We start from the raw sequence: 12,390 nt of genomic DNA, 5'->3' as shown, positions 1-12,390 counted from the left end.
CAAGAAGTGTTGGGCTTACTCTGCTGCAAGGGAGGTTTAGGTTAGATATTAGAAAAAGCTTTCTAATTCTGAGTCATTAAGTCTGGAATAAGCTTCCAAGGGAGGTTGTGGAATCCCCATCACTGGAGCTTAAGAACAGGTTGGACAAACACCTGTCAGGGATGGTCTGGGTTTACCTAGTCCTGCCTCAGCGCCAGGGGCTGGATTAGATGACCTCTTGAGGTCCCTTCCAGCCCTACAGTTCCATGAGTCTAAAGCATCAGATACTTCCTCAGCACCTGTAACACCATTCAAGCTGTGATTTTCAAAGGCATTTAAGAGAGTTAAGACATCCAAATCTCATTGCAATCCAGTGGTATTTGGGTGCCTAAGTCCCTTGAACTCATTTGAAAATTTCAGCCCCAGTGGCTTTCCCTTTCCTCACTCACTACTTTCCATCCCTCCCTCCCTCCGTCTCTTTCTGTCTTCTTGCACAAAACCCTCCTGTAAGAGACAGAGATGCAGTGGGATTCACCTGTAGCCCTCAACTCCGATGGCTCCATACCAGAGCACACATATGGTCAGGAAGAGGTACACAGCAAGCACGCAGCAGGTAATCCTCTGCACCCGGGTGAAGCGGCTGTGGGGAGAGCGGCCCCAGACGGAGAGCCACACGTGCCAATCAGAAAAGCCAAGACGCAGCTGAGCAGGGAAAACTCGAGAGAAGCATCTCAGCTCCTGTGGGCCTGGAATCAGCATAATGCAAATGATCAGCATTCCCTTCTCTTCCTCCTTGGGGATTCTATCCCTACTCTCCTTCCCCTCCTGTGGGCATTTCCCTCTAGCTGTCACCTCTGCCATCACCAACACCTTCCTTCTTGATCACCACCATGAGTTCTTTTCCCGTTGTCTTCTCTGGTGTCTCCATTGCCACCATCACTTAGAGAACTCCTTCCAGTTAGTCTGGGCACCAGCGGCACCCGCGCTGCCAAAGATACCTTCACTCCCCGCCCACTGCCAGCCTTTCTAGTGTCCTCATACCCGTCTCCATTATCCACTAAGATCACATTCAGCGTGTGGCCTAGCGGACAGGGCTTTGGAATGGGACACAGGAGATTCCCTGCTGACCTGCTGTGCAATCCTGGACAAGTCATTTCCCCTCCGTGTGTCTCCAATTCCCCTCCTGCCCTGGGTCTGCCTCGTCTATTTACACTGTCAGATCTTTAGGCCAGGGACGGTTGCGTACTGTGTGTTTGTGCAGCACCAAGCACAGTGGCTCCTGACCTGGGTCAGGGCCTCCTGGTGCTACTGCCGTAATAATGCTAAGGGACTCTTTGGATTGCCTCTAGAACATAGCCCCAGGGGCAACGCTCACATGCAGCCAAGACTTCCTTTTCAACCAGCCCTTCGTTTTTCTCATTTTCCACGGACAACCAGTCATCCACCAGGAAGAAATACATATGGTCGGTCTGTCTGTCCCAGATAATGACATGCTGCAGGTACCAGGAAGGGTCCAGCCCTGGGGACACAGAGGAGGAGAGAATGACGCACCTGCGTTTCTAATGACTGCCTTCCCAGGACAGTTACAAATGGATTTATATCCTGGCTGCTCACTTCTTTGCTCAGTCATCCTTCAATGGAGGGAGATGGAGAGGAGAACTCTAGCCTCTGTCCCATTCTCACCTGAGGCAGGAGTCCATGGCCATCTTGTTACAATATGTGCTTTGCAACGTAATCCAGGAGCTAAGAAGCTGATTAGTTCTCAGGATGGATGTACAGAGGCTAACCTATTCTAGTGAGCTACTGAGTTCCTCTTGGTCAGAAGCACTTGGAAACTTAGTTTGTGAGTTCTTTGGAGCAGCAACTGCATCTCACCCAATATGTGTGGGACAGCAGCTAGTGCACTGTGGATGCTACAATCATGCAAATATAGAATGACGGTAACAATACATGGATACATTGTTGTAATTAACATTCTAGCTTGCAATTGTCTTTTATTGGGACTGAGCCAAAGCTGTGTCTGTAGAACTGCTAGTGAGGGATGGGCTGGCTTATAAATTAGTAAGACCACTGCTGCCTTTGATCCCTCACCCTTTTGTGTGGGTCATTAAAGTGAATCATTTTGCTCTGAAATGTAAGTGTGTACCAGACACATTATGCACACCGTGCAGGCCACAACCAGGGAAGAGAAAGCGCGATGGAGTTAAACACGAAAATGTGTCCTGATGCTATGGGTCAGCTCTAAGGCACAAAATCGGGGTAACTCAAGGCTAAAGCTAATCACTGTTCACAATTCCACCGGTCTGCACATGGCTTGCAAAGAACAGAGGGCGCCTCTTTATACCAGATGTGCTGTTAAATTATAGGTGCAATGAGACAAATTAAGGATAGGATTTGAGCTTTAACTCTGAATTTGCTGGCTTCAGTTTAAAGGAAACTTTATTAGGTCAGACCCTCAGCTGGTGAAAATCAGCCCAGCGCCCGTGAAGTCAATAGAACTACACTGATTGACACTAGCTGAGGATCTGGCCCTTTATAGTTGGGGTGGCCAAGATTTTTAGCAGTGACTTGTGATTTTGGGCACCCAATTGGAGACCCCTTAAGGGGGCCTCTATTTCCGAAGGCGGGTGCTCAGCGCTTCCAAACATCAGGCTCATTTAAGGGCACCCAAAATCTCTAGTCACTTTGGAAAAATCATGCCCTGGGACATAAAGGCTAGTCTGAAAATTAACAGAGTTAATCACTACTAATGAAACGTTAATGACACGTAAAGAATCTACGTGTCCCATTGACCCCAGAACATGGCAAGAGCCATGCAGAGTTTATGCGGAGAAATCCATGGCCGATGTGTGCCTTACCAGTGTTGTCATGCCAGATGCGGATCTTCCAGATCTCTCCCAGATTTGCATCAGTCTCCACCTGGAAAATATCCTGGCTGTTTCTCTGGAAGGCCCAGCCCTTGTCCAGGTGGCGAGAGCCACTTTTGTTCAGCCCATATAAGCTGATCCCTACATGTGCAGTGGTACCTAGAACAGACGTGTAACGTGATAGCTGACGTATCTATTATCCCCATCAGAATTCACCCACCTTGTCCCACCACAATCCAACTCGGCGGCCAATGGCTGACACAACAGATGTTTCGGCCTTTAAGTGCACACAATTGGATGCCTCCAGGTGGTGTGGGAGAGGGGCATTGGTCTAGCTGCCTGAAAGAGGAGCAAACTCGAACAGGCATTGGGGAAATGTATGGTTTCCAAATTTATTCTACCCTGGGCCTCCCCTTTCCTGTCTATCCCCCTACGTGCACTATACACAGCTCCACCAATGAACCCTGCCCTGTCTTCAGAGACAGCCCACCGCTCCTGGGGCAAGGGAGGAATTAATGCTGTAGGCCCATTCCGTTCTGGGCTTTTCGTGCACACAGCTCCATCGAGGGACTGATGCCACTGGGCTGGAACGATGGAGCATGATCAAGAGATCAACCTCTGCTCTTCAGAAGCTTTCTAGATCAGGGCTGCCTGCCTCAAGGTTCACATCACTCCTCCCAACCCCCTGCAATCCGGCCCTTGACGGGAGCAGAATGAGGCTGCCCACCCACTCTACCTGATCCTCTTTTCCAGCCAGTCTTCACCATTACCCAGTACTTGTACCGTCCGGGCTGGCCGCAGCGAGGGACGATGCCCACCCGGGTGATGTCAATGTCGTCCAGCTTGTGGGCGATCAGCACCATCCCCAGGTAGATGGCGAAGAGCACGCAGCAGGTAATCACCACCAGCGGAGCCTGCCTGGAGCGCTTGCTCTGAAACCCCAACACAGGTGAGGGTAGAAGCAGGTGGAGGCGGGCTCCATCGGGTGCTACCCACCCATCCGCCCCTGGAGACGCAAGAGGCAGGAAGCATCTGTGCTACCCTCATTGTCATTACAGCAATTCCAACGTGCCCATCACTCTGGCATCTGGGCACCTGAACGCCTTCAGATAAATTAATGAATGGAGCAGTTGTGGGTTCCTGCGGACCAACGGGCACCACTGTTAGAGGGAGATCTGGCGTGCTGGGAGCACTAAAAGGAAAACAGCCCCGAAGGACCAGGAGGGAATATTTCCTCCAATTTCCTACCTTCGACTATGAGAGAGCGGCTCATTTTACTTGGAAATGGAAGCTCCTGGGCATGGGGCAGTGGGGAACTCTGATCCTAAAACACTACCCCAGAGCAGGAGTGGCTATTCAGACAGATCTGGTAATGCACGTCTCTGCTGGTGACGTGATCAAATAGGAGACGAGTTGTTCTCCAACAGACCAAACTGACTTTGAACCTGAGCCTGGTGGCAACAGTGTCGGTCTTTATGTTCAATCACGGGGTGCGAACATGGCAGACCTAGCCAAGATCCAGCTGCTGATCACTGCACAAGGGAGTCTTGCTTTCCCTTCATCATCTCCCCTCTCCCTCTCTTTGATGAGGAAATTCACCGGGGGCTAGGGGCGTCACAGCCTAAGACCTGTTATGCACCATTCAAGTCTCCTTGAAGTCTTCAAATCAGGGCATACATGGGCTCAGGTGGTGTCTAGCCCTTAGCCTAGTCCCCTCTGCACAGGGGAGAATTTCACTCCCCCCACCAGTTCTAGACCCAGGTGAGCCGGGTCCTTCCTCGCTGGGAGAGAGCAGACAGTTACAGGATAGCACACTCAATAAGGCTCAATTGATCGAGCATGCAGTGTGGAGACCAGGCTTCCTGCTTCTACAGCCTGGCTCTTCGCACAGGGAGCCCCCACTGCCTTTGACGGGCGTTCTGCCTGCAGAGGGTCTCAGGCTGCCACTAATGCAGTCACTGGTCCGTGTGTGTTACGTGCTCCCCATCATAGCCACAGAGGATAGGAGCTGCGACAGCCCCAGCCTGGCTCATCAGCTCAAGCTGCAGAAGGGCAGCTTTAGCTCTGGAGGTCCCCGGGTGCTGGCCAAGATGCCAGCTGTCACCATTACACTGACAGGGACAGTAACCAACCATCTCCTCCTTGCATGCCCGGGATGGCCAGGCCCGGCTTACCGGGGGCAGGAAGAGGATGCTGTGAGGTGGCACAAAGAGACTAGCTCCGAAGACGGTGAGATGTTCTGTCAGGCACACAATCTCCTTCTGGCTGGTGGCGGCTGTTGGCCTCAGGCCCTCTGTGCTCCACTGCATGCTGGGGAAGTGGAAGTACTGGCAGAGGCTGGCAAAGACTGTGACTGCGGCGCTGACGGGTGCCTGGGAGAAGCGGTTGGTGATGTTGACGTGATAGTCTTGGAGCGTCCCGTTGAAGCGGTGGCTGGAAGGGAGGGGACAGCACAGGGGTGAGCTTACGGTTCAGTAGCATCACTCAATACAAAGGATGCCAACGCCCCCCCTTACAGACTTCACACACCACTGAAGTGCAGCCCCCGCTGGGGCAGGATGCAGCCACTGTTTACCATGACAGATGCACAGTTTAGGACAGGAAGTGAAGGGCAGCGGATCTAAAGCAAACTGCAGGAGGAATGTGGCACAACGTAGATCCCCGGGATTCAGCCAGGACGCTGAGCTACCATCAGGCAAGTCCCGCAAGCAGGGCTGGCCTCAGCCATACTCCACATGTGGGGCTGCACCGGCCCCATGTTGTGATCACACTTTCCCTGCCTGCTGTGCCTATGAGCTCCCCAACCTGCTGGCCTGGTTAGCAAACGTTAACACAGGGATCCAAACTTCTGACTCCCATCTTGCACCTCCAAACCCCATGCCAAAAGCCCCTGATCCAAACCCCCAGCCCTGCCCAACGGCAGCACTCTGAGCTCCTCCAAGCCCTGCTGATGCTCCCTGGAGCAATGCCAGGCACCCTGACTGGCCCCCACCGCACCCCAAATGTACCACACAGTGGGCATCTGCCTTCCCCCCACCCCCACCCCTGACTTTGCAGAGGGCCCCTTAAACCCCATCCTCAGGCTCCACAAAGCCAGTGAAAAAGGGGTGCACCGTGCAACCCAAGCAAAGTAACATCACAGCTGTGCGCACTGAGGTTGTTGCCCTATAGTGGTTAAGAGCTATGGATCTTCCCCTCTCCCTTAGCTCCCAAATACCCTGCTAATCCTTCCCGGAGAGGAAAGCTCTCCAATGAAGTAGTGTCTTTTTGCACAGGGAATGGATTCTCTTTGCTGCCCTGGACTGGGTCACTGCACCCCCTGGGCTCATCCCCTTCAGAAGGCGGGCTCTGATGTTGTGCTGGGGAGGCAGGCTGCAAGAGTCAGCTGTTTCTCACAGACACCAATTATTCCCCCCCCCCCCCCCGGCCCCGTCCATAAGGCAGGTGAAGCCCTCAAACCCCAGGGAGCAATGCTGCAGGAAGGAACCTGCAAATTCCAGCACAGGGGGTGAATGGATACTCACGGAGATGAAAGCAAGATGGTGACCTCCCTGCTGCTGCCTCCTTGCAGGCTGTCAAAGATGATTTCTTCCTTCCAGGCGTAGTGGAACTCATTGGGAACCAGGGTGTAGTGCCCGTAGAAATGGATCGAGGGCTCGCTCTCCTGGCTAGGGTCAAAACCTGTAAGGAGAGGGACGGTCACTCCCCATGGGTTTGAAATATTCAGCCAGGTCTGGCACTTATTTACCTGGGCATGGGGAATCTGTGCTTCGGAAGGGCACAGCAGCAAGGAAGGGGACTGATCTGGAAGGGCCACTTCCTTCACCCGAATGAGAATCTGGGTGTTTGATGCGGAGAAAAGCAACAAACTGAGCTGACTGCGAGTCACCAAACCCATGTCACTTGTAGCCTCCATTTGCACTCCGGCATGCACCAGAGGGCATGTGTGTGAACAGGTGGATCACTGCCCTCTGCTGATGGCATCAGGCTCATTCCAGGGTTTGTGGCTGTGTCGCCCCCTAGGGGCTTGCCTACAAACGGGCTCTATGAGTCCTAAAGGGCAGCTTGTGGAGAGTCTCTGGCTAACACTCGGATCCCTATTGTCCCCCACGCCGTAGCTGAGGGTCATGGTGCCTCTATGCAAGAGGAAGAGGGAACCCCAGTGCTAATCTGCATCAAACTGCCCCCCTCCACCAGCTGGACAAAGCTCTGCCCATCTCAGACCACGAGCAGCTCTTTGTCCTGCTAACGACTCACCCTCCTGCACAGTGACGCCAACACGGATGTGCACCCCCTCAGCATGGCTTCCCGCTGAGGCCCTCACTGTGAAATTGCCTGACTCCCCAGGAGGGAGGAGGATGAGCGTCGGGGGAGAGGTCCGCTGCTCCTGCTGCCCCGTCGGCAGCCTCAGCCCGATAGCCCTCTCCCCGGCCAGGTTGGAGACTGGGATGGGCGCCCCTCCAGGAGTGGTGAACTCCAGCAGCGCCAGGCGGGTGGAGATGGAGGAGTTGGCGTAGTAGTTGAACGGGAAAGGGTTGACGGAGATGTCCATGAGCACCTGCACCACCTCCTGGCTCCCTGCCAGCTGCCCGGCCACCGCGCTGGGCACGGAGAAGAGACACCGCTCAGAGGGCGCCTGGCACAGCAGGTTGGGGGAGTCGGCCCTCTTGCCCTGTGTGCGGATCTCCGAGACAGACAGCGACAAGGTCTCCTCATTCAGGACCCGGGACCTCATCAGGGACTTCATCAGGGCCCGGGTGAGGTTGAAGGCGGTCAAGGCCGTGCTGAGACCAGGGGCCCCAGACAGAGGTGGGTGGGGGGCCGTGTCCAGTGCTGATAATGTGCTCCCTGGGAAAGATTTCACACCCCTCGGTTAGAGTCCTGCTGCTTCCCCTGTTCCTCCCACGGCCCCACCTGTCCTCACATCTCCCTTCACTAGGGCAGCAGCCCCACCAGCAGCACAGAGCCCCTTAGTGTCAGACTTCACCTCAGGCCTGGCAAGGCTGCTGAGAACGACAGTCCAGGAAGCAGAAGGCTGCTGTGTCCTCAAGGACACATCTGCAGCACCCAAAATCACCGAGCCTGACTGAGGCACTTAGAGCTGGGCTGCTACTGGATCAGAGAGCTGCCCAAGACACTGGGGGAGTCGGTGGCAAGAGGGCAGAGTCATGGACTCCCAGGGATACGGCCCTGCTGCCTCCCCCGCCCTATCACGCTGAGGTGGCTCGTTGCTTACCCAGAATCCCCAGGATGCTGTTGCCGGCAGAGGTGGGCGTCTCGTGACCCTCCTCCGTCTCCGAGCTGATGACTTCAATCATTCTCTGGGCTGCTGCCAGGGTCCTGGCCTGGCTCTCGGGGCTGAGCTCTCCTGGGAACGCCTGAAGATAGGAAAGGGGGGCCCCCGGGTCACACTCCAGCAGATCTGTCCTACCTGCCTCAGCTTCCCCACCTCACTCTCCCCCTATCACGGCCGTATCCCGCAGACTTTGCTCGCCCCGACTCCCACTCTCCGTCACTGCCACAGCCAGCCGAGACCTGCCAATCTCCCCACCCCACTCCACTCTTCCCTTCTTCTGTCTAAGACGGGGAGGCGTTGAGAGAGCACCCACCATTGCAGCGCCCCTCCCTGTCCCTATAGCCCTACCCAGTCTGCCCGCCCTGCAACAGGGTGCCAGCAGGACGTGCTCACTTCTCTGTCTCCCAGGCCTCTCTCCAACTCTCCACTGACCCAGGCAGCAGGAGCCATCACCACATACTCTCTTGTCCCTCTTCTCCTGCACCCTGCTCTTTCACCCCGATGGGAGGAGGTTGGGGGGCACTGGGCTCCCGGATTCCCTCTCCGCCCATTCCTTAGGCAGCTGTCCCAGAGGAGGCCCTGCCTCCACAACAAACAGCCCCATGCCAGGGGGCTTTGTGAGCACATGGGGGGGACCAGGGGGCTATTCACACCCACCCAAAGGGGCACATTTTCAGTCTGGTGCATGGGAAAACGGAGGCAGACAGCGAGGAAAGGGAGGCTGAGGAGAAGGGGCTTTCCTCAAAGCAAGGAGCCTGTCTGCCGCCACGGGAGCGACAGTCAGGGGAAAAGAGATAAGAGCCAGGTCCTACCACACACTGCTGCAGCGCCGCGCTCAGCTGGGCAACCTCCTTCACACTGGAGATACTGAGGGAGGCCAGGGCTGCGGTGACGTTGCTGCGGACGGCGATCCGGTCCCTCAGCTCCTCCTCATTGCCCTGGCTGCCCGAGTTCTGGAGCACACACGCACTCGTGAGCGAGGCACTTCTGCTGGGAGAGGGGAGGGGCGTGTGCACGCACGTGCAAAGGTCAAGCATGCGTGTGTGTGAGTGCGTGTGCATGCAGGTGTCAAGGAAGAAGGGGGCTACCGCAGCGGAGCCCTTACCTGATTCAGCAGGGTGATGAGGGCCAGGGAGTATGGGATCACCTCCTGGGGATTGCCCTGCTGGACCACACCCCACAGTGCTGATTGGCTCTTGTTCTTCAGCCAGCTGGTGACGGTCGGGAAGCCCGCCGGGAGGACCGGCATGGCGAGGAGCAGGGTCCTGGAAGGAAGGAAGGAAATAAAGTTATCCCAGCCAACTCCAAAGGCTTCATTCCTCCCAGCAGCCGGGGACAGTGGGAGCTTTGGACCCGTCAGTGGAGCCATTTTCGAATCCAAAGCATAGTCCAAAGACACTATCGGTTGCCTCTCTGATCTTTCAGCTTCCAGGACGCACACCTGTGCCGAACACCGGCCAGGCTCATCTCCTCGTGCGCGCCCCTCCTGGATCTGCCCACACTCACTGATTCAGGGCCAGGGTCTTCGCCCCTTGCGAGTCCTCCAGCTCAACCAGGACATTGACAGCGGTGTGCCTGCCACCTGTGGCCGCAGGGAGGAAGGTGCCGAAGGAAGATTTGATCCCGCGGTAGAGGCAGAAGTGCTGGCAGTGCCTGCCGTCGGGGGGACACCTTTCAGCAATCAGGGTGTAAATCAGCTGCACTGGGCTGCTATCTTCATCCACCCAGCCTGAGAGAGCAGGGAAGGGAGACGTGGACGGAGGAAGAGCAAGTGTGACTTAGCTGGGAGTCCAGAACACGGGCACCCACCCAGTCACTGCCTCTTGGGCTCCTTCAGGCCATGGTTGCATGTGCGACCTGCCAAATCCCCCGGCTCGCAGCCCAACTGATTCCTCCCTCCTCTCTTGGCAGGACTCTCAGCCTCAGGCCTCCCTGTGTTCCCAGTGCCGCATCGGGCTCTGCAGCTATTGCTAACATATGTTGCAATACGGAGCACCAAGAGCATGTCAAAATCACCTGGCTTAACCAGGCAAGTGCAGAAGGCTGGCGGCCGGCCCCAGAGACTGTCACCTCCCGAGGCCCTGAGAGTCTATCCATTATTGTATGCACAGAACCCAGATCCGCACCTTGCCATAGTCACAGTTAGCCAGGCCAGGTGCATTGTCAGCATGCCCATTCGCTCCCACCCTGGGGGCTTTGTACCGGGGACTCGGACTGAATATCCCTCTCACCCTCCCATGTACATTGCACTGGGCTGGGAGCTTCTCCCTTTTCGATGGCACTGTGTACTCTTTGGTGTCCAAATGACCAACTTCTGCCCTGTGCATGCGTGGGGGGCAGCTGCCCAAAGGATGCCCTGGCAGAGTTACCTGTGCACTGGTATGAGACCAGGGTCTCCAGGAGGTAGAGGTCGTGTTCAGGTGTCAGGGTGCAGACCCCTCCCCTGGGCGGGTTGTTGGGAGTCAGAGTGATGCTGGATCCCCCCTGCAGCTCCCCGCCAGGCTGGGAAGCTGACAGCGTGAAAGAGTAATTCACCCCATCCCGCAGGACCCCTTGTCTGATCACCAGGTCCCGGTTCGAGTCCCCCGTGGAGGTGGTCACATGGTCCAGGGTCAAAGGTTGTCCATCTGAACTCTGAGCCGTCCACTTGTACTGCAAGGGTCAAAGAGAGAGACATGGGTGAGACAGCAGCCCAATAGGGGAGCCCAGAGAATCAGACTGTCCCTTCTATAGTGCCCATCATCCAAGCCTTTCCCAGAGCTGACAAATCCCAATGCATGGAGCCTCACAGCACCCGGCGGGCACATTATCCCTAAAATTAAAGAGGGGAAATCTGGGGCACAGAGAGGTTAAATGACTTGACCAAGGTCACCCAGAGAGTCAGAACTAGAACCCAGCAGTCCTGCCTTCCAGTTTCCTGGTCTAGTCACTCAACTATTCCTTCTGCTGTAAGATTTATCCTCTCTGAGTTATCTCCCAGCACCCCTTCCCCAGTAACACCCCCTTTCCTCATGGGCCGGAGCACCTCGAGTATGGCTAATCAGAGTTCACGTTCCCTCAAGCTCCACAGATCAGCTGGCTATTCCAGTCAGTGCAGAGTCACTCGTAACTGTAAGCTCAAAGCAGCACCATGAGCCTACGGGCATTTATGGGGCGAGGAATGGGGGTGGGGGGACAGCAGTGCTTGGAGAGCAGGGATCTCTCCACTGGGGTGCGCGTTAAAGTCAAACCACCAAACCTCCTCCCAAGTGGCAGGAGCTGGGGTGTGAGCAAAGTACAAGTGGCTCCATACTGGACTTTTCATGCATCAGCAAAGCAAATCTCACTATGGTCCTGTTGTCACAGCTCTGGCACTGTCCGGCCAGAGTGACGTGGACGCTCCTGCTGATTTCATAGCTCGACAGGGCGCTGCAAGAACGGCACTCGATGGTCACGGGCAGGATCTGGCCAGCCTCGATCCAAACCTGCAGGTGGACGGCAGGATCATTCAAACCACATAGGAAAACAGCCCTCCCCTGACGTACACCCCTGTGGAAACGGAGCAGCCCCAATGCAATAGAGGGGATGAGCTCCTGGGACACAGGGCGTGAGCCCTTGGTGACAGGCGAGTGTGCCTGGCACCCAAAGCGGGAGACACAAGGCCCAGGCCCTGGGGCTGGGGTCAGGTGCCAGGGTGGCAGCACAACCACATGGCTGCTGGCTGGTATCTGCCCAGCACTGAAGGCACATGGACCAATCCACGCACTTCCAAGCTGTAACCCCATTTCTTGAGCAGCCACAAGGCTCAGCGAGGGGTCGTCGCCCACACGTTCCTGCTGAGAAGGCAGCAACTGCCTCCGTGACGGGGCTGGCTCTGTGCCAGTGAGACTGAGGGTCTGGTCCCTCAGCGTCCTTCCCCAGACTGACCCCTCCCCACTCGAAGCTCACCGTCTGGGCCACGGAGACTGGTTCCTTCCCCGGCTTCTTCACAGTGAGAATGAAGCGATAGCCAGTGTCTCTGCAGAGCACAGTGCGGGGAACGGTGACGCTGGCCCCTCCCTGCAGGCGAGGTGGGGCACACCAGGGCGAGGACACATTCTGAGTGGGAGACACACAGAGAGACCTGATTAACTCACTCCTGGGCTATCTGTCCCTGTCCCACGCCTGAGCGGGAGGACGGACGGACCCTGGACAGCAGGCTGAGGATTGAGTGATCAATGGGGGCGGGCGTGGGATGAAGAAGTGGGGAGCTGTGAGGTGGGGGGGTTT

At 56.1% G+C, this 12,390-nt stretch overlaps 1 protein-coding gene across 1 annotated transcript in view; it reads right to left on the bottom strand.

The window, feature by feature from the left end:
- The window catches only part of LOC144274967 (polycystin-1-like), a 58,408-nt gene that overhangs the window by 18,712 nt on the left and 27,306 nt on the right, over nt 1–12,390 (bottom strand). The window contains exons 17-30 of the mRNA XM_077834056.1: nt 12,070–12,219; nt 11,469–11,606; nt 10,512–10,794; nt 9,649–9,871; nt 9,248–9,407; nt 8,955–9,095; nt 8,083–8,224; nt 7,104–7,694; nt 6,371–6,527; nt 5,021–5,279; nt 3,583–3,778; nt 2,838–3,005; nt 1,355–1,498; nt 515–725 (exon numbers count right to left, since the gene is read on the bottom strand). Of these exons, the coding sequence (XP_077690182.1) occupies nt 515–725; nt 1,355–1,498; nt 2,838–3,005; nt 3,583–3,778; nt 5,021–5,279; nt 6,371–6,527; nt 7,104–7,694; nt 8,083–8,224; nt 8,955–9,095; nt 9,248–9,407; nt 9,649–9,871; nt 10,512–10,794; nt 11,469–11,606; nt 12,070–12,219 (2,963 nt within the window). The remainder of the gene's footprint in view (nt 1–514; nt 726–1,354; nt 1,499–2,837; nt 3,006–3,582; nt 3,779–5,020; nt 5,280–6,370; nt 6,528–7,103; nt 7,695–8,082; nt 8,225–8,954; nt 9,096–9,247; nt 9,408–9,648; nt 9,872–10,511; nt 10,795–11,468; nt 11,607–12,069; nt 12,220–12,390) is intronic.

The sequence above is a fragment of the Eretmochelys imbricata genome, chromosome 14 (assembly GCF_965152235.1).
Source record: "Eretmochelys imbricata isolate rEreImb1 chromosome 14, rEreImb1.hap1, whole genome shotgun sequence".
In the NCBI taxonomy this organism is placed as follows: domain Eukaryota; kingdom Metazoa; phylum Chordata; order Testudines; family Cheloniidae; genus Eretmochelys; species Eretmochelys imbricata.
The sequence above is the reverse complement of the archived record's forward strand: the minus strand, read 5'-3'. Positions and strand labels throughout refer to the sequence as shown.